The 22,345-nt window shown below is 36.2% G+C and overlaps 1 protein-coding gene across 1 annotated transcript in view; it reads left to right on the top strand.

Annotated features, from left to right (window-relative positions):
- The window catches only part of MED13L (mediator complex subunit 13-like), a 327,824-nt gene that overhangs the window by 38,599 nt on the left and 266,880 nt on the right, over window positions 1-22,345 (top strand). The window contains exon 2 of the mRNA XM_011928703.1: window positions 6,180-6,417. Coding sequence (XP_011784093.1) covers window positions 6,180-6,417 — 238 coding nt within the window. The remainder of the gene's footprint in view (window positions 1-6,179; window positions 6,418-22,345) is intronic.

Below are 22,345 nucleotides of genomic sequence, written 5' to 3'. Positions count from 1 at the left end.
GGGTTTCACCGTGTTAGCCAGGATGGTCTCGATCTTCTGACCTCGTGATCCGCCTGTCTCGGCCTCCCAAAGTGCTGGGATTACAGGCTTGAGCCACCGCGCCCAGCCGATTAGTTATGTTTTAACAGAAGTTTCTGTTACATGTGACTTTTTTCCTTCCCCTGAGTTGAGAGGTGACTTAATATGTTTACTGTATTGACCTGCTCTACTGGAGTAGTAACCCAATCATAGGAGGAGGTGAGGTGGGGCCCACTTGGAATTTCCTAGTGCATGCTTGTCAGCCTCAAATGATCACAGCTGCCTTTTCTACACACCATCCTAGAATCCTGCCTAGGATTGATACATTAAACTAATTGGTTTATACTTTGAGGAATCTTCGAATAGTTTCCTGAAGTGTTGACTTTCTTCTGGCAGCTTTTCTGTTCTTGATGGTAGTAAGGGTTCCATCTCATTTACAAGTTGCCTTTATGAGTGGGATGTAATTAGCTTGGGCCAGGAGACTTGAACTCATTTACAGTATCTAGGTCAACCCTGTCACTTTTTGGTCCTGAATCTGAGGTGTCTTGAGGTAGAGTAGATTTCTAACATTGTGTAGGTAAACGGTTGAAAAACCAGGCCTTAGAACCTAGACCTCCTGATTTCCTGCCAGTGTTCTTTCCATGATACTACACCAAGGGTTCATGCTAAACAATGTCTCGATTTTACTGTGTTCGTTGACCACTGAATGTGGTTTTAACTCTGAGGAGCCATATTGCAAGTATATGCTGTTGGTCACAAGTGATCTAGTTGCTATGGGTCACTGTAAATAAATGATCTCATTTCCTACATATTGTATGTGAAGAATAGAACACTAAGAATCAATATAAATTTTCTTTGAATCACATTCATGTCAGTTAGGAAGTGCTTTATCCCTGTTTTGTTGTAATCTATTTAATTAGAACTGTTCGGAACTGATTGTAGTGGTCTTTTGGTTAGGCCAGGGGAGTATCTGCCACTTAACCCATTTACGCCTAGTGTTCCATTATTGGAACACTAAACTTGTGGGAACCTGCTGCTCAAAGTCATCGCCAAGGTCTGATTTTTCACACAAAAATTTGCATCCTCCCATGTAAATAGGTTAAGTTCAATTTTCTGAGAACTGTGACTACCCCTATATTACATGCCAGCCATTGCTGAGCAGATTTCCTTCCAGCCTCTCTTGCTATCAGAATAATGATTTTGTTGGTTCGTTATACATATTATCTAAGAATTAGTTTATGTAGATACCATCTTATAGTGGTAACTTGTAAAAGAAGGCATATAATTATCTGAGTGAAATAAAAGTTTATTCTATTCATGGGATGATATGTGGGCACTCTTATACCAGTTTTCTTAATACCTCAGGAAGACTAAAGAAAGATTTATGAACTTTCTTAAATTAGAAAGTATGGCCATGAGCTCTAGTCATTGCTAAATTGAGTTGATGACAGTTTCTTTGTACTATTTTATAATCCTCTAGGGCTAATTTTTACCATTTGCCTTACGAAGCAGCATGGCAGAATGGAGAGAATTCATACTTTAAATTCAGTTACAGCTTAAGTCTAGTTTTATTTGGGATCTGCCATTTGCTACCTGTGTGGCACTGGGAGAATTATTCAACCTTTCTGAGTCCTAATTTCTTCAGCTGTCTGTTGTGAAGTGTATAAATTACATAGGAAGTCACTAGCATGGTGCTTGGTGTTAGAAATAATATATGAAAACTCTAGTACAGTCCCTGGTATTAAGTAGATGCTTGGTAAATAACAATGGTGGTTATTACACATAATATGCATATGGGTTTCCTTCTTTATATATTTTGATTTCATTGTTTTGGTTCTATATTTTGGAAACCATGTAGTTTAAAACTTAGATATAATTAAGGATTGTCTTTTGACAGTGAGAAATAATTGTGCTTGGGGATAATTTTGAATCTAGAATTATTTTAAAGATTTGCTTTAAAATTTTGAAATCATTAGGTAAAGAATTTTGTGTCTTAGAGATAAACATTAGTCAGAAATTGAGACAGTGTGTGGCTGGGCACTGTGGCTCACGCCTGTAATCCCAGCACTTTGGGAGGCTGAGGCGAGTGTATCACCTGAGGTCGGGAGTTTGAGCCTAGCCTGGCCAACATGGTGAAACCCCGTTTCTACTAAAAATAGAAAAATTAGCTGGGTGTGGTGGCGGGCACCTGTAATCCCACCTACTTGGGAGGCTGAGGCAGGACAATGACTTGAACCTGGGAGGGGGAGGTTGCAGTGAGCCAAGATCACACTACTTCTCTCCAGCCTGGGAGACAGAGCAAGACTCTATCTCAAAACAAACAAAACAAACAAACAAAAACAAAAACCAAACAGAAAAAATCAATAGAACTTGAGTGCACTTGATTTTTTAACTATAAATATGATCATGGTATGTGAAGACATTTTACTCTTAAATGAATAAACATCCATGATGGGATTTTTTTTTTCTTGGACAGACTGTTTCGATATCATTAAGCTGTCTTTTACCAAACATTAATTCAAAATTTAAAGCTAAATCTTCGAACACCGATTTTATACTTAGTTATCTCTTTTAGGCTTGATTATTGTTACATTTTTCCATGAAGACCGGTATAATGATATTTAGTTTTAACTTTAAAGAAACTGTTTTAGCTGAATTAGGAGGTGTTTAAGTTTGTAGCCTTGCTGTTGTGTCACTTGGATTTGTAAGACATCACTTGCTAGAACAACTTTGTAAAAAACATAGAGCAGGTGGTAACGGCTTCCCTTTCACTGACAGCATAGATGTACTGATAGGCAGTTAGTGGAAGTACTAGGATTAGGAAACCATTCTCCTAAAACAATGCCAAATATTTTGTCTGCTCTACTGCCGGATATTACAGGTGAAAGTGTTGTAGTGAGTAAATTACTCTGCATAGATTTTCATGGGGACTGACTCATCTGATGCTTAAAACTCTTATATTAATTTTCTAACCCTTTAAATAAGGTTATTAGTGATTCATATTAGTTTTTTTTTGTTTGTTTTGTTTTGTTTTTCTTTTGTGACGGAGCCTCGCTCTGTTGCTGGGCTGGAGTGCAGTAGCTCGATTTCGGCTCACTGCAACCTCCACCTCCTGGGTTCAAGCGATTATCCTGCCTTAGCCTCCCAAGTAGCTGGAACTACAGGCGTGCACCACCACACCCCGCTAATTTTTGTATGTTTAGTAGAGACGGAATTTCACCATGTTGGCCAGGATGGTCTCCGTCTCTTGACCTTTGATCCGCCCGCCTCGGCCTCCCAAAATGCTGGGATTACAGGCGTGAGCCACTGCGCCTGGCCTGTTGGCGCAGCCTCATCCACAAGGCTCTTAGGCACAGAATACTCTCTTTAGCTTAGGTGATAAAAGAAGTTAGTCTTCTGCTTACCTTTTTGGATTTCAACTTCTTTTTATTTTTGTTTCCTTCTTTGGTGTTTAAAGATTGATGTTAGGGTTTCTGATTAAAACATACACATTGCTTTTATTTGAAGAAACAAAGGAACTTGGCCAGGTGCAGTGGCTCACGCCTGTATAATCCCAGCACTTTGGGAGGCCGAGGAGGGTAGGTAGATTGCTTGAGGTCAGGAGTTCGAGACCAGCCTGGCCAACATGGTGAAACCCCGTTTCTACTAAAAATACAAAAATTAGCTGGGCGTGGTGGTGCATGCCTGTAATCCCAGCTACTCAGGAGGCTGAGGCATGAGAATTGTTTGAACCTGGGAGGCCGAGATTGCGCTACTGTACTCCAGCCTGGGTGATACAGTGAGGCTCCATCTCAAAAAAAAAAAGAAAAAAATGGAACTTGTAAGAAAAATGGACAAAGTGTATGAACAGACAACTCAAAGTGAAAGAAATAGTACTACTACTACTGGTATAATGAAAATATCATTTACAGTTTTTGCTATGTCCTAGACACTGTCTTAAGTGCTTCATATGTATACTGACTCAGAACCAATGAATTAGTACAGAGCTGGGACCCAAACCCACGAAGGGTGGCCCCATCTGATCAAAGATGTGATACCACATACTAATTTCCTCCTAGCAGAACAAGGACTATCTATTAATAGAAGTATATACCCTTCTATTCAATTGGCAGATATTTTAAAAGACATGCAATTTGGGAGGTGGCTATTTGTATTGGGGAGACTATTAACTGAATAGTAATGTGGTAGCATTCATCATGAGTCTTGATATATTCATATTCTTTGGTAATTCAGTATTAATCAATCTCTTTAAAGGAAATAATCAGGAAAATAACAGTGTTCAAGGATGTTAACAAATTATAGTAATTACAATAGTGGAAATAAAATGGAAGATTGTCCAGTTGTTTGGGCATGGTTAAATTATATTTTTTCCAATGAATAGAATATTATGCAAACATTAAAAGTGTGTTTTGAAGAATAATTAGTAATATATAAAAATAAGTGAAAAAAGATATAAATCATCCAATATGGTTCCAACTTTAAAGCGTATATGTACAGAAAAAGAGGAAGGACATATACAGTAGGATGCTAATGATTATTATAACGTGATTATGGTGTATTACTTCTGAACTTCCTACATTGGCCATGTAGTGCTTTTATATTTAGAGGAAACCAAGTAACATATAGGGAAACCCTAAACGATGCCAGTGCTGGCTTTTTACTAAACATATTCATTAAAAATTTAGATTTGCATATCTCAGTGTAAAATATAAGTTACTGAATTTTAGGTATTTTTAGTTTGTATATTTTTGTAACTTTTTTGAAGCAAACCTTTGTTTTTTTTGTTTTGTTTTTGAAACAGAGTCTCGCTCTGTCACCCAGGCTGGAGTGCTGTGGCACGATCTCAGCTCACTGCAACCTCCACCTCCCGAGTTGAGGCGATTCTCGTGCCTCAAGCCTCCTGAGTAGCTGGGATTACAGGCGTGCGCCACCATGCCCGGCTAATTTTCGTATTTTTAGTAGAGACGGGGTTTTACCATGTTGGTCAGGCTGGTCTCGATCTCCTGACCTTGTGATCTGCCCGCCTAGGCCTCCCAAAGTGCGGGGATTACAGGCATAAACCAGTGTGCTCGGCCTGAAGCAAAACCTTTTTAATTTGGATTAAATGAAAGGTGATTTTTCTTTTTCTTAAATGTGGTATTTGTAGTGATTGATCGCTTTAGCACTTTTAGTATGTTTCGGTTATGTTAGTAGAAGATATGGCTGTTTTCTACTGAGTGGTACTTGTTTTTTTTGTAAGCAACTTGCTAACAAAAATAATTGACCTTGTGAGGAAGGAGATGCATGAGTAAGGATTCAATGCAAGGACCTCTTGGTCTGTTTGGTACAGAATTAAATTGCGAATCTGTTTTACTAGTAGTTTTCAATATATAGTTGTACTTTTTAACTATTTAGCTTTCACTTGTGTTCACTCTTTGAAGTTTAGCTCTTAAAGATTTAAGAAATCTTGAAATGTAAACATAGGTAATGGAACAAAGATACAGTATCTGTTCTCTGCTGGTTGCAAGTTCTCATGTTTTACAATGTGTGTAAAAAATAAAAGACCAAACTACATTAGGGAATTGTTACAGAAGCAAAGCTTTTCTGTTTGCTACATGTTAAAAAACATGAATAAATTGCTGATAACTTTGCATCAGTTTTCTTAATTGCTTCTACCTAAATAGACTTGGCGTTCATGATGAAACGCTCTCATGCTTTATGCTAACTGCTTCCCTAATTAAAAAAGGATTGAAACTGTAGCTTGTGGATGGGAAGAAATTATTTGAAAGAAATCATTTCATTTATACAAACTTACTTTTAAAATCTTACTTGATTTCTGAATATAATTTGTGAGTTGAGTATTGAATGATAACATAGAAAGTAGTTTTCTATATAGGGACTTTTTAGTAAATATTTAGACAAATGATTCAACAGGAAATAATGATTATCAGCTTGTTTTATGTTAGTATTTAATGTAAAGAGCTATGTAGAAATCTTGATAGAAATTAACTTTCTCCCACCTTAAAATTTGAGATTTGACATACGTTCTTCACTGGGAGGAATCTTAGGAAGTTTCGTGTAAATATTTATTTTAGCACAATTGCTTTTCTGTATGGAAGACTGTTTTTGGTGGTCTGTAAGTAAAAAGAGAAAACGATTACATTTTTTTTGTCTTTTTCCAGGCTGAACTCACGGGAATCAAATGGCGTAGGTACAATTTTGGAGGGCATGGGGACTGTGGACCCATAATTTCAGCCCCAGCCCAAGATGATCCAATTCTGTTAAGTTTCATCCGCTGTCTGCAAGCTAACCTGCTTTGTGTATGGCGTCGTGATGTCAAACCAGATTGCAAAGAGTTATGGATATTCTGGTGGGGAGACGAACCCAACCTAGTGGGTGTAATCCATCATGAACTGCAGGGTAAGGTTTCTGTTTTTTTCTTAAAAATTATTTGCATCATATTTTTTTGAACATTGGTAAATTTCAAACAGATTATTAAGACTTCTCTAAAAGAAAGATTTTAAGTGTTTCATGGATATCTCTCTCAAAAGGAACATTCTCACCCCTCTTCCTCCTATCCCTGTTTTTTTTTTCTAACTCTTGTCCTTTTCCAGTTATGCTGAGAATCAGAACCTTGTGAACCACTGCTTAAATTAAATGAGAGTATTGTGTCTCCTGGGTGTGGTGGGGTGGAAACCAGGCTAAGATCCACTGTTTTTAAATGATAGTGAATTGTGAGTAACTAACGAGACAGTGAATTGAACAGTTATTGCTTTTTTCCTTGGACTGTGGTTGTTATGGTTCATTGCCAGCTGAACTGTTTGGTGGAAAATTGGAGAGATACAGAAATTTAGTTTTGAGCCTAATTGGACAAAATTGTGAGATTACATTGAATAGCATTTTGAGGAAAGATGAATATATGCGATCTGGTCTGAATTTGGTGTAGCAAATTTTCTCTTGCTTTTATTTCTGCTTTTCATGTAATTTGGTGATTCCAGGAAACATTGGCTCCAGTGTTGCCTGATTTTTAGCTTCAGATTACATCTGATATCTGGAAACTGAATTAATATAAGAATTTCATTTTTCTAAGCTGCTTTATATATTTACTGCAGTTTTATAAGCAGGAAATTTTATCAGTTGTCTTTGAATTTCTGGTAAAAATTTTTACCTTTCTATCTAAGTGTTTCTATTTAGTATGCCAAGGGATTTTCTAAAGCAAGACTAATTCTAATCTTCAGTTAGGGTATTAACTCTTTTTGACTTAGTCTCCTAGAGCCAACTTTTATTATCTCCAAACTATATTGTGTTAATCTGTGGCTGAAAAATTTCAGATCGTGTTTGAAATGTTTTGTTACTTGATGTTTTTAATTTTTTTTTTTTTTTAAAGGAAGGAGTAAAGCTAACTTTAATGTATTTTCGAGGCTCTATTCTAAAGCTTTTACATTTGCCTAAAGGATTTCCTGCCAACTTTTGCTTGATACCTTGCTGGTTTTTCTTGGCAGCCATTTTTTATCTATGATATCTCCTGCCACAGCAGCCAGAGGGCGGTAAACCACAATGGACTAATTGAGCTGTTTACTTTATGGTCCATTTGTCTGTTCAGCTCAGGCCTTTATTCTGGTGTTTTTTAGGGTATTTGGTTTATAAATATGAGAACCCATTCTGGGTGACATTGCTTACTTAGCTGGGTAATCAGCAAAATCCCAGAACTTAATGTTCATCCCAAAGCCTGTTTTATGTAGTTAGCAGTTAACTTAGGTAAAATTAGAGTTTCGGAACATCTGGATTCTGTTTATCAGAATTTTAAAAATAAGATGTCGCCTAGAAGATAATCACAACATTTTTGTTTGTCCATTAAAATATGGAAACATATTTTTAATTTTTTCCCATGTAGTAGAGAGGTATAAAGCTTTTTTAAAAAGTGTCTTTCTTATTTTTCATGATTGTTTCTGACTGTCATCTTCTGTTTCTCTGTATTAATCTCTTACATTTTAGCTTTTTGGTCTGCTCTTTGTTAGTGTGGTACATGTCATTTTGCAGTGATGAGGAAACCAAACCCAACTGCTAATTAGGCTTATTTAATTGATAATATAGAATAAAATTATTTATGTATGCCAACAAAGAAAATTGTCAGTGTTCTTAGAAATAGCTTATGAAATTATTGTTATTTTTCATGGGCTTTGTTACTGAGTTAACAAAGGGATAGGGCATTTAAATTTTCGTATAGTTGCTTTAGATTGCATGTGTAGATTAATATCTTCAGTATTTTTTGATAAAGAGTTAAGCAAAGATTGAATTATTTTTAGATTTTTTAAAAATTCCAGAAACGCTACATTTAAATTAGAAAATTAGAAAAACAGAATCATCATATGGAGAGAACAGAGAAATAAAAATACTGAAGTCTCTCTGAGAGAGTTTTAGATGTTTTATGTGTAAATGAAATTGGTACCGTACAGGTTTTCTAATTTTCTAATTAAATGTAGTATTGTGAATATTTTCTCTTGAGAATGATTACTTTTCTTTTGAGTTTGAAAGTGGTATAAGCTGTTTATATTTTGTGTTCTACTGGGAAAGTATTACAGTAATGGAATAATTATAACTTCATTGACTGCGTCTGCTCTTTTTAATATGAATTTTGAGCAAGTTTTTAGATCCATTTATATGAAGTGTCCATTTTTGTAGGTAAAAGTAGTTGAAAAAGGTAATACATGATTCAACCTAATAATGGAACATATCTAGCCTTAATTAGAAAAATAAGTGTCATAAAGACAACTTTGTTTCAAATAAGGGGAAATGTGATAGCAGTCATGAAAAACTGAAGGATACAAAGAGAATATTTTAATTGGTAGCCATACAAAGTGGGGATATTTTAGAATCTATTTCATTCTCTAATATAGTTGAGTCATTTTATTTTGGGTAAAATAAATTACAGGCCGGGCATGGTGGCTCATGCTGGTTATCCCAACACTTTGGGAGGTTGGCGGGGCCCGATTGCTTGAGGCCAGGAATTCGAGACCAGCGTGACTAACATGGTGAAACCCTGTGTTTACAAAAAATACAAAAAAAATTAGCCAGGTATGGTGACCTGTGCCTGTAATCCCAGCTACTCGGGTGACTGAGGCTGGAGGATCACTTAAACCCAGGAGCCCAGGGTTGCAGTGAGCAGAGATCATGCCACTGTACTCCATCCTGGGCAACAGTGAGACCCTGTCTCAAAAAAATAAAATAAATAAATAGTAGCAGAATCCTGCTAGCAGGCTTTAATGTTAAGCATGAGATTACCATTATTTGTAACATTTTTTAAATAGGGACATTTTACGTTTCTTACATTGCTTCTTAGTTATGTTATTTGGCATTTCCTGGCCGGTCACAGTGGCTCATGCCTGTAATTCCTGCACTTTGGGAGGCCTAGGCAGGAGGATCACCTGAGTTCAGGAGTTGGAGGCCAGCCTGGCCAACATAGTGAAACCCCCTCTCTAGTAAAAATAAACAAAAATTATCTGGGCATGGTGGTGGATGCCTGTAATCCCAGCTACTGGGGAGACTGAGACAGGACAATCGCTGGAAACCGGGAGGCAGAGGTTACAGTGAGCTGAGATCACGCCACAGCACTCATGCTAGGCAACACAGCAAGACTCCATCTCAATAAATAAATACATACATACATAGTAGCAGAATCCTGTTAGCCAGCTTAAATTAAGCATGACATTACTGTTATTTGTAACTTTAAAATAGGGACATTTTACTGTTTCTTAAATTGCTTTTTAGTTATGTTATTTGGCATTTCCCTCTGTCTTCATAGTGTATTCCAAGAAGCGTACTACCAAGAAACCTCACAGTGAGATATAATACCAAAGCAACCATCTTGCATTTAAATGTATAAAGTATCCCGTAAAATGAGAATAATCCTACAGGGTACACACACAAGTTAGTTTTATATTATACTTTTTGTTTAATTGCTTGAAATATCTGTGAAATAGTCTGAGAGAAGACTATAACACATTTATAGTCTGTCCTTGTCACTTGAATAAACACTTTTGCGCTCTTGTCTGGGGAATTGCTAATATGTATGGTGTAGTGAATTCAGAGCATGGACTCCACATTGCTTGGGTTTAAATGCTTGCATGATCACTAGCTGTGTATTCTTGATCTAATTATTTAACTTAAACTGTGCCTCAGTTTTCTCACTGTGAATTAGGTTATGAGGTTAAGAAAAATTAAAAGTACTTAGAGCAGCCTATATAGCAGTTAATCTATAATTGTAACTATTGCTGCTGCTACTGTGTAAAGACCTACAGGCTGCGAATGAATTGTGGCAAGAACAGGTTACTTGGGTCTTAGGTTAGGAATGAAATAGTCTCCCCTCTAAAAGGCTGAGTAGGTCGGTCATAGTGTGGAGTACACAGAACCAAGGATAAGAAATTTGGACTTAATTTGATAGATTTTGAGGAATTAAAGGTTTCTGATCAGAAAGAGATACAATTAGGAAGATTAACTTAGTAACATACAGGATTAATGTGTACAGGGAAACCATAATGTGATTTTAAAATTCTAAATTGGAATATAAACTTAAATATTCTGTTCAGGATACAGATTTATTTAAATTAAAAATACTAATGATTATATACTATAATTCATATTAATAGTCTTTAACCCTTTTATTATACCTTTGCTGTTTTGGCTTGACTAAATTCTGTATTTTAATTTAAGTTTTAGAGATTAATACAGTGTGCTGAATGGACTTCTCCTCATCTGCCAAACAAATACTTCTTACCTTTTTTTTTTTTTTTTTCTTTAGACGGAGTCTTGCTCTGTTGCCCAGGCCGAGTGCAGTGTGCAATCTTGGCTCACTGCAACCTCTGCCTCCCAGGTTCAAGCAATTCTCCTGCCTCAGCCTCCTGAGTAGCTGCGATTGCAGGTGTATGCCACCACGCCCGGCTAATTTTTGTATTTTTAGTAGAGATGGAGTTTCACCATGTTGGCCAGGCATCTCAAACTCCTGACCTCAAGCAATCCGCCCGCCTCAGCCTCTCAAAGTGCTGGGATTACAGGCGTGAGCCACCGCGCCTGGCAACAAATACTTTTTAAATAAACACAATATTCTGGCCAATTCACTGCCTGTTAGTTAGTGGTGGGAAAGACATGCAATCTGGAAAACCCAAAATAGTACAGAGAGCAAACACAGAACTGCTGATTGCTTGCGCCAAAGTATTACAGATCTCTGGTCCAGAAGGAGAAGTATCAGATTCAGTCTAGTATGTGCTTAAGAATGTTTATTGAATCAGTTAATGAAACCTATTTTATGAGGTTCTAATGTAGTGCGGTATTGCACTCCCAGAAGATTGACTTATAATCAAATTGTGAAAATTTTTAATGATTTGATAATGTGAGGATATTGAAGCCTAGTTAAAATAAGGCATATTATTTCTGGTTTTAATTCCCAAGGGGGTAGAAATAGCCAATTTTTTGGGGTATATTTTCTACCAAAAATATTTAGCACTACATATGGACTGTCTACAATTTTTAAATTTATGTTGTCTCTATTTTTGATTATTAGACAAATATAAATTAAGAATACATCTGTACAACTCTAAAAATGATCGTCCCTATAACAGTATCAGAAGTCTTCTCAATTGGTTTTATTGTCAGTACATGGGTAGATTGGCAGTTATTACCCTTTGCTGTGAATTTAGAGACATAAATATAGCTTCTTCTGTTTTTGAGAGTGCTACCACCTGTGCCAGGAGGTGTGGGCGATTGTAAAAACATTAGACATAAGAGAACCTGGAAAAATGGATCTGTTTTCTGACAGTGACCACGGTGTAAGATAATTTAAGGTACTAGTACTATTGTTTATTGAACTGATTGCAACTGGGCATTTAGGAGTGTGGGAAGGCTGAATTTTTTTAGTTTTATAATCTGTATCTATAGATTACAGTCTACAATTCCAAATGGTGGGATTGATAAAACCTTTATTTAGATAACTCCAAGCAAGAACCTAACTTCACCACTCCTCCTAGCTTTTTATTTTTAAATAAATATATTTACACACTTACATGCATATGCCTGTTTTGCCACATAAACTATTTGAAGGTAGTTTTCAGACTTCATGGACCTTTGCCTCTAAATACTTCAGCATTGAAGTGAAACACTTTCTTACATAACCAGAGCACCTTTGTTGTGCTCAATAAATTTAATATCAATATAATTATCTAATATTCAGTCCCTATTCAAATTCCCCAGTTGTCCCAGCAATACCTTTTATACTTTTCTCTGATCCAGAATGCAATCAGGATCACACATTTTTAGATGGCCTCTCATTTAGAATATTCCTGAAGTTGTCTTGGGAATCAATGATATTGATGTTGTTTGAAGGGAGCAGTTTAGTTGTCCTGTAAAATATTCCACATTTTGAATTTGTCTAATTGTTTCCTTACAGTTAGAGTCAGGATAAACATTTTCGGCAAGAATATTGAGTAGGTGATGTGTACTTTTCATGGCATCACATCAGAAACATGTCATGTCAGTTTGTCTCTATATTGATGGTACTGAGCTTGATCACTTGATTAAGGTAGTGTCTGCCAGATTTCTCCTGTGTAAAGATATCCTTTCCTTTTGTAATTTTTAAGTAAATTTGGGATGAAACTAGGAGATTGTGTGAATATCTCTTTCCTCAAAAGAGCCTAATTTTGAGCCTGTTTAAACCAACCGAAAACTTCCGGAATCACCTGCTTTTAGAAAATCAGTTGAAATCAGATGAAGAATGCATTCTTAAATCACAGCAGAGTTCAAGAGGAGAAGAGAATAAAAATATTGAAGATATGCCAAAGGCAAATTATAATGGCAGTGTCACGCTCTGAAAATGAATAGCCCCTGTTGCTTAGTATACCTAAAAAGAGAAGTGTTGACATTGAATTTTCTAAAATCATAGACAATAAAGTATGTAGGAATATATTACTGTGTATTTTAGAGTCTGTGAACTTTCAATTGATTTTTGATAGTTTCTGGTTATCCTTAACTAAATGGTAAAAATAATTTCATCAATATATATGAATTTATCAGTTGAAATTAAAAAGTTGCTTTCTGGAAAAATAATGACTATTGTAGATATAAAATTGACAGGAATGAAATTATCTCTTGGTAAAATGTCATTCATTTGGAAAATTTCTTTCAAGGAGAAAATCTGATCTTTGACTCATTTTCACTCTGTTTTTATATCTTTTTTCTTTAGTGGTGCTGAATTTGTGAGTCATTGAAATTAATCACTGACTGAATTGGAAAGGAGTTGTATTTATAGTACTTTGATTTATTTATTTTTCAAGTGTAGAATTCTGGTGATTTTGAAAACAGGAATGATACCATTTTACAGCAGCATTGTAGATTTGTAGTATTTTAGATTGGTATCACAGTGCAGCTGAAAAGTAAGTTTCACTTTACTTTGTTGTTGTTGTTGTTGAGATGCAGTCTCACTTTGTTGCCCAGGCTGGAGTGCAGTGGTGTGATCTCGGCTCATGGCAGGCTCTGCCTCCCTGGTTCAAGTGATTCTCCTGCCTCAGCCTCCCAAGTAGCTGGGACTATAGGTGCTTGCCACCATGCACAGCTAATTTTTTGTATTTTTTTTTGAGTAGGGCTGCATGTTGGCCAGGCAGGTCTTGAACTCCTGACCTCAAGTGATCCTCCTGCCTTGGCCTCCCAAAGTGCTGGGATTACAGGTGTGAGCCATCATCCCCAGCTACTTTACCTTTCATATTTGTCATTATTTTGTGGATAATAGTGAAAAATACATTTGTATTTCATGAGAAACAAGTACTTTCAGGACAAACACATATCCAGTGGTAAATGGTAGCTAGGTCTAAGTAGTTTATAAAGTATACTTTTACTTTTCTTGGATCTGAATTCAAGTTTTGATGTAAATTTCCTGATTCTTTTAATAATTATATTACTGTTCTGTTTTTCTGTTGTATTTGAAAGAATGAGTTTGCCAAAGCTAAGTTTTTCATTGTGTGATGGTTATCTGAATGGTTCTAGTGCATACTTATTAAATGTTTGACTTAATATGTAATTATATACTTTAAAGAAAAAATAGCATACTCATTAAGACTTTGGTAAATAATACATTCATATTGTAAAATTATGGTAAGATAATCTCAGTTCTTTCAGACATAGAATTGAAAAAGATCTAGTGAATTAGATAAAATTATTAAGGTAAGTATGCTTGAAATTGAGAGAACAAGCTAAGTCTAACTTTTGAGTGTAAGTAAAATCGATGTGTTACCACAGGCAACTTACTGAACCATGTAATTAGTTTTTTTCTATGAAAAATGAGACATTTATACTGAGATTGTGGTGAAATAGCGTGTAAAGGGCTTATGTTCTAATGATGTGAAAATTAAGCAATTGGTAAGAAAAATTATAATTTTCAGTTCGTTGGGAAGTATAGTTATTATGACCTACCTAACGTTTTGTGTTGATATGAAATCACCTACTTATATAAAGTAAACCTGAGTGAAATCCCCCTTAAATGAGGTGTTAGAGTCACCATTGGAACAAATACGGTTGAAAATTGTCTTAACACTAGATTAACTGTTATTTGGCATATTATATATTTTCTTGAAATGAGTAATTTTTATGATTAATACATCGTGACTTGTAGGTTAGTGTTTAGTCTGACATTTTTAAGTGTAGCCATGTTTGATGCCCCCCTCACCATTTGTGTATATTTTATTTCAAAAGCTTATACTTTCATAGAAAACCTTAAGATTTAGAAGAGGTTGTTGTGGCCTGGTGCGATGGCTCATGCCTGTAATCCCAGCACTTGGGGAGGCTGAGGAGGGAGGATCGCTTGAGTCCAGAACTTTGAGACCAGCCTGGGAAACATAGTGAGATCCCATCTCTGTTAAAAAAAAAAAATTAAAAAAAAGAGATTGTTGAACATTAAGATGGCGTAGTGATATAGGTAAAGGGTTTTTTTTTTTCTTAGTAAAATATTTTCTTAGTTTTATTTCTTAGGGAAGGTGAGGTACAAATCTGAATGTGGAAAACTGAAGAAAGGGTTTAAATATTGGTAGAATTTAGGGCCTAAATAATTCAAGAAAGAGTTATATTTTAGAACGTTAAAATTCAGTGGAGTACAGCTACACATTTATAGAGAATAACACCTTCTGGTTATAAGCAAATTCACTGTTGACGTGTATAAATGACATTAGGTTGGTCGTACTGTTCACATTATTTTATATAGGGGATGAAATAAAAATTCTCTAAAATAAAACTAGGGTTTTCTTAGGAAGGAGGAAGTGGGGAATGGATCTTGGTGGTCATGAATGAGTGTCCTCTTCTGCAATGGGACCTTGTCTCTGCAGAAAAGAAAAACAGTACTTGGGCATGGTTGCTGTTCGCCTTGTAGTTCCAGCTACTTGGGAGGCTAAGGCAGGAGGATTACTTGAGCCCAAGAGTTCAGGGTTACAGTGAGCTGTGATTGTGCCACTGCAGTCCGACCTGAGTGACACAGTAGTAAGAGCCTGTCTCTAGAAAAGAAAAAAATAAAGAAAACTTGTTGTTTAGTGTAGCCACCTCATTAATGATCTTAGCAAGATCTTCTGCATGGAGAAGCTGCAGCTTCTCCATCAGCATTTGCTGCTTCTCCTTGTGCCTTTATGTAATGGAAATGGAATCTTTCCTTAATCCTCATGTACCAACCTCTGCTAGCTCCCAGGTTTGCTTCCTCACCTCTCTCAGTCTTGGTAGAATTGAAGAGAGTTTGTGCCTTGTTCTGGATTAGGCTTTGACAATTAAGGGAATATTGTGGCTAGTGTGATCTTTCAGATTATTCAAACTTTGTCCATATCAACAATAAGCCTGTTTCACTTTCTTATCATTCATGTGTTCACTGGAGTAGCACTTGTAATTTCCTTCAAGTTTTTTTTTTTTTTTTTCCATTCACAGCTTGGCTTCTTGACATAAAAGTGCTAGCTTTCAGCCTATCTTGGCTTTTGACATGACTTCTTCACTAAGCTTAATTATTTCTCACTTTTGATATAAAGTAAGAAATGGGCAGTTCTTCCTTTTCACTTGAACATTTAGTGACCGTTGTAGGGTTATTAATTGGCCTAATTTTAATATTGTTTCTAGCAAATAGGCTTGAGAAGAATAAGAGAGATGGGAAAGAGCCAGTCCTGGAGCAGTCAGAACACGTACAATAGTGATCAATTGGTTCAGTTCGCTGTTTTATACGGGTGTGTTTTGTGGTGCCCCTGAACAATATAATAGTAATATCAAAGATCACTGATCACAGATCCATCATAACAGATGTTATAATAATGAAAATGTTTGAAATATTGCAAGAATTACCAAAATGTGTCAGAGACACAAGAATTGAGCATATGCTTTTTGAAAAATGGCGCTGATAGGCTTGCTCACCACAGGGTTGCTACACACCTTACATTTGTAAAAAGTGCAGCATCTGTGAAGCAAAATAATGTGAAGTGCAATGAAATGAGATATTCCTGTATCTTACTGAGGTAGTTGATAAGCTAGAATTACATATCTGCTATCTTTCCCCGTTATTTTTTCTTTGTAGATATCTGTTGTCGTAGCCCAGATACTGAAAAATCAGAGATACATAGCAAAAGAATGGGAAAACTATTGGTGAAGCAGGAGGCTACCTTTGAGTTGTTATATGGTCTCTGGATCTGCTTAAAGTATAATAGACTAAACTGATATATAGATCTCTGTGCTTAACTTTCTGTGAATAATTGTTTGAAAATGTAATTACAGATGGTTTCCACTTGATATTGTTTTATGGTGGCTGAGCAAATGGAAATTAAAACTTGATATACTCAGCCATAAGTATCTTTAGGCCTAAGGTTAAAAAAATTAATGGTAGAAATAACAAATATTTTTTTCCTCTTAAAAAATCCAGATACTGTAGACATCTGTTGTTGGTTTTTTTTTGAGATGGAGTCTCACTCTGTTGCCCAGGCTGGAGTGTGGTGGTACAATCTCTGCTCACTGCAACCTCTGCCTCTGGAGTTCAAGCCATTCCCCTGCCTCAGCCTCCCAAGTAGCTGGGATTAAAGGTGCGTGCCACCATGCCCTGCTAATTTTTGTATTTTTAGTAGAAATGGGGTTTCACCATGTTGGCCAGGCTGGTCTCGAATTCCTGACCTCAAGTGATCTGCCCTCCTGGGCCTCCCAGAGTGCTGAGGTTATAGGCGTGAGCCACCGCTTCTGGCCGAAATCTGTTTTAAATACTAGAACATCATGAAATTGGATTCTGTGGCTTTAAGCATTTCATGACTGAGCTGCTGTCTGGATGCTACCTGAAGAGATTTTCATTGAATATCATTATGGCTAGCAAGTGTTCCATAATTTTCTTTAAGCTTCATCTGTGTAAATATTTTTGAACAATTTTCCACAAGTAGAGGGCCACATACCTATTTCTTGTAAACCTGACGTTGATAAAATGCACTCTTTTTAAAAATTGGGTCTTGTTTTGATCCTGGCACTTTCATATTGGGATTTGGCAGTGAGTTCAACAGAATAAGCATTATCCTCTTGAGGCCCATCTAGGATTGAACTAAAGGGCTTCTACAATATCCACATGATCATACAATTAGTTCTCTCTCTCCCTCTTCTTTTTTTGTGCTGTGGTATTGTAACTGAATATGAGCTGGTTGCCAGGGTATTGTGGTAGAATAATACCCTGCAGTTTGTAGTTAATCACGCAGCAGAACTGGCTTGATTTAAAAAAAAAAACAAATAAGATAAAAATTAGATAAAGATGAAGTGGCTTTGTGTTGAAAAAGATTGTATGTATATGATGATAAAAGGAAGGTTAGAGTGTTCAGGAATCTGTCGTCGTTAGTCTTTTCCTCATATTTATATAATGTCATGCAACATATTTTCCTTTTTAAACATTTTATTTTTGACTTTGCTAGCACTTGGGGGACTTAAGACTTTTTGCTAATCTTGAAGGCTTTCTGACACAAGAGAAAAAAAGCAAATATTTGTGGAAAGACTGCTTGAATAAGGGAAGTGTGAACCTATTCAGCATGAGGTTTCTTCATTAAGTTTGTTTTATTTTTCACAGGTAACCTTGAACTTGTTTAAATGTAAGCTGCTTTGCTGTTGGCTATTTTTAATAAGACATGTTATTCACTTTGAAATATATTTAGTCTAAAGGAGAAAAATTTAGATACTCTGAGTTAAATTTCAGGCACTATATTTTTTAGCTTATCTTAAAAGTAGCCCAGTAGGTATTTATAATAAAAAGATTGCCTGCCTTGGCATCCTTGGGCAAACTACATACAACTCTGATTGTTTAGGGAGGAAATAGCATTTGTTGACAGTAACTCCTATTTTGGAAATACTTGTAATGCCATTTATTGGTTTCACGAAGAGTATAACAAAGAGGGGCTCTTGATTTGGGTAGCAGAGGTGGCTGGGAGCAGTTATCCTCATTGCTGTGGTAAAGGCTTTATTAACTAGAACCCAGTTGGAGCCCTGAAACAAATTTAAAAGTACCCCCTCATCCCCAGTAATCACATACCATTTTGTAAAAAAAAAAAAAAAAGGTTAAATGACTTAAATATAGCAATATCAGTGATTAGTCCCAATATACACAGATATCTATTTGATTCCCAGTATGGTTGAGACAATGTGCTAACTTAGCACATAGCAACAACTTTAATGGGATGTCCTGGGGTCAGTACTGATTCAGCTCAGTTGTCCACACATTTAGAATTATAGTATTATGTCATAACAGTCAAATGGTGTATGAGAGGATGTTTTAAAAAGTACTTTTCAAGCTTTATACATGTAAGGTGTGCTGGGCTTGGTGGCTTATGCCTGTAATCCCAGCGCTTTTGGAGGCTGAGGTGGGAGGATCGCTTGAGGCCAGAGGATCACTTGATCCCAGGTGTTGGAGACCAGCCTGGGCAACATGGCAAAGCCTCATGTCTACAGAAAATGAAAAAATTAGCTGGGCATGGTGGCGTGTGCCTGCAGTCCCAGCTACTTGAGAGGCTGATGTGGGAGGATCAGCTAGGCTTGGGAGGTCAAGGCTACAGTGAGCCAAGATTTTGCCACTGCACTCCAGCCTGGGTAACAGATTGAGACACTGTCTCAAAAACGAAACAAAACAAAACAATAACAACAACAAACCCCAAACGGTAAGGTGTTACCATTGTTAAATGATCTGTTATATTTAAAATTACCACCATTTATTTGAGCCTATATTATGTTAGGTGCTATGTAAAATACAGAAATGAATCGGAAACATTTTTACATTTCAGGAGCTGAGAACCTAGTAGAAGAGATAGCATATACACACAGAGCATTGTTAAAGGGTAGAAAGTAAAGTCTCCTATGTGGGGCCCATGGTATTCCTGGAGTTTTATGTAAGAGGCTGAGCCTTGAGGAAGAGTTGATTTTTTAGTACAATAACCTTAAAGGGTATAGAATTTGGATATATGGCTATGTCAGGGCAAGCATGTGTGTGCAACTGCACATTCAAGGATCTAGAGTAGAGAATTTTGAAATGTGTATTGGGGAAAAGTTAAACATGAGAAATTGATTGAAAATGAACATTTGGGCCTGTTGGAGCTTAAACACTAGGCCAAGCAGTTTGGGCTTCATAGGTAGTTGGGATCTTAGAGGGTTTTTGAATAGGACTTAGATAGAAGCTCCTAGTAGATTATAAACTGTATGGGGGTAGGACCTGCATCTGACTTTTGCCCATCATTATAATTCCAGGACCGTCGTAATGCCTGGTATGTGTGTCTGCTTTGACAGCACATATACTAAAATTGGAATGTAGTGCCTGGTACATATTGGTTGAATAAACCAGTGAGCAGATTTAATGGATGTAATAGAAGTTTGTGTAAAGATTATCAGTCTAGCACCATTGCATGCTAGGAAGACTTCCTGGTATCCTGTAACACATAGGAAAACATGATGACATGATGTTGTTATAGGATACTGTTTTAAGGAGAGGATGTGACCACATTTGAAAGATTTTCTTGATGCATTGAATTCTTTATTAACTGCATTTTGAAAAAACAGTGATATCCTTTCCTTCTCTTTTTGCAGTATCTTATTTTTTATTTTATTTTTGAGATGGAGTTTTGCTCTTGTCGGCCAGGCTGGAGTGCAATGGTGTGATCTCTGCTCACTGCAACCTCCGCCGCCCGGGTTCAGGCGATTATCCTGCCTCAGCCTCCTGAGCCGCTAGGACTACAGGCATGTACCACCATGCTCGGCTAATTTTGTATTTTTAGTAAAGACTGGGTTTTGCCGTGTTTGGCTGGTTCTGAACTCCTGACCTCAAGGTGATCTGCCCAACCTGGCCTCCCAAAGTGCTGGGATTACAGGCGTGAGCCATCACGCCAGGCCTGCAGTATCTTATTTTATAGTCTGTAGTTGAATTTTTTAAATGGAAATTTAAAAAGTTTTTTTTTAAATTGAATACTTCTCCATATGTTATTTTTATTAGTATTGTAGATAGCAAGTAGTTTGAGCATTTGAACAAAATCATATTTTGTAATTGTCCCATAGAACAGATGGCTATGGAAGAGCACTATTTGTTAGGTTAAAGTGCTTAATAATATTTATGTGTCAGAATCCTTATAAACACATTAACTTATACATACATCATGGATTGAATGACATTGACTGTCTTACATAAGTTATAAATTGCCATTCCAACACTGGAGTTGATATTTGCTGCATGGCAATGACGAGTAATATTGCTTAGCTGAGGCTCTCTCTGAGAAAGTCCTGAATGTCTCACTATAGAATCAAATTGACAGTGGCTTTCATTGAGTTTTCTATCTTTCACTCTGGAATCCTGAGTTAATTACTAGCTTCTGTAAGTGTCATGGCAACAGTCTACATGATAAAATGAGATTGTACGATTTAGGCAGACATTTTCAATGAAATCTTTAATAGTTTTTAGTGACAGTGTACATATTTTTCTGAGTTGTTTATCAAAACAGCCTTTGGGTTGCATCTCCTTTCTAAATATTTAAGATAGCAAGTTAGCACATTGCAAGTTGTATGATTTTAAAGTGGCATATTTCAAAGATTATTAACAAGGTACATGTTAAACAAGGTATATCTCCTCCAACGATGCTTGCAAACACACACACATACCTGGAGTTGCTTGAATTCCATATATTAGTTGAAATTTTGGTTCGGCAACACCTGAAATGCCACCATGTTTCCTGGAAGATGCTCAAAGAGTACTTGTATCATTAGTGAGTCAGACTTTCTTGGCCAGGAGCCATTTCTTACTCTCTTTTTCAGTTTGTGAACATAGCTCAGCTGGCATTGCAATATAGGTCACGGATTTTGGATTACTCCCTTCTGTTCACCCTCACATATCCAAAATGGAACAGAGGCTGGGAAGAAATAAATCTATCATTCTTTTGTTATCCTTCGCCTATGGAGAGGTAGAGATCATAGGATTAAGTATAGAAAGTAAAAATAAGAAATGGAGTGTTCATACAATGCCACTTCCTGTGACATGTCATTGCAGACAAGACATTTACATTTGCTTGTCTTCATTCTTGTCTGTACTATGGAAATTACGTCTTTATTTTATGGTACAACATGAAGTGAGTGTGAAAAGCAGCTAGATTTAACTGTTGTGTAAATGCATTTTATAGCCATATATTTTTAAATGAACTCTACTGTCAGAATATTAAAATCTTCATGATTTTAGATGCTAAATAAGAATATAATTTTGCTTTTCATAGTTTTGGCTATACTTTCTACTTGTATACAATTTGAGTTGTTTTCCACCTAGCATTGTCAGTATAGTCTTAATTAAATTATATATGGGCATTGGACGTTTTAAAATGTGGTCTTTTGTAACTACTTTCTGTCTTTGGCTGTGCAAGAATGATTATGATATTTATGCCCTTGCTCCTTATGGGGATTTGAATAAAACATACTTTTTCATATGATTTTAAATAGAGATTGTGATCTAATCCCTTGAAAATTAGTTTGATGTCTCTTAATTATCAGTTGATCAGAGTGTTTTTAAACTTTTTATTAGTATCACATAAACAGAAAAAGCAAGAGTATTTGATTAACAAAGATGATTTTTCCACGTTCATGCTGTGTGATATATAATAAGCTTATTTCCTTTTCCACATTTGATTTTTTGTTTGTAGAATAATTTTTATTTGTGCTTGTTGTGCCTAATTTTATAGTACCAATAAACTAGGAATGAATGAAGGTTCAAAAGAATTATATATTGAAAATTGTGAACCAGAAAATAATCAAATATTTATGGTTAGTTCATATGTACTAGGCATTGTGGTAGGTGCTTGGTGATCAATCTTGC

This window comes from Colobus angolensis, unplaced genomic scaffold (genome assembly GCF_000951035.1).
Source record: "Colobus angolensis palliatus isolate OR3802 unplaced genomic scaffold, Cang.pa_1.0 Scaffold79, whole genome shotgun sequence".
NCBI classification, from domain to species: domain Eukaryota; kingdom Metazoa; phylum Chordata; class Mammalia; order Primates; family Cercopithecidae; genus Colobus; species Colobus angolensis.
The sequence above is the reverse complement of the archived record's forward strand: the minus strand, read 5'-3'. Positions and strand labels throughout refer to the sequence as shown.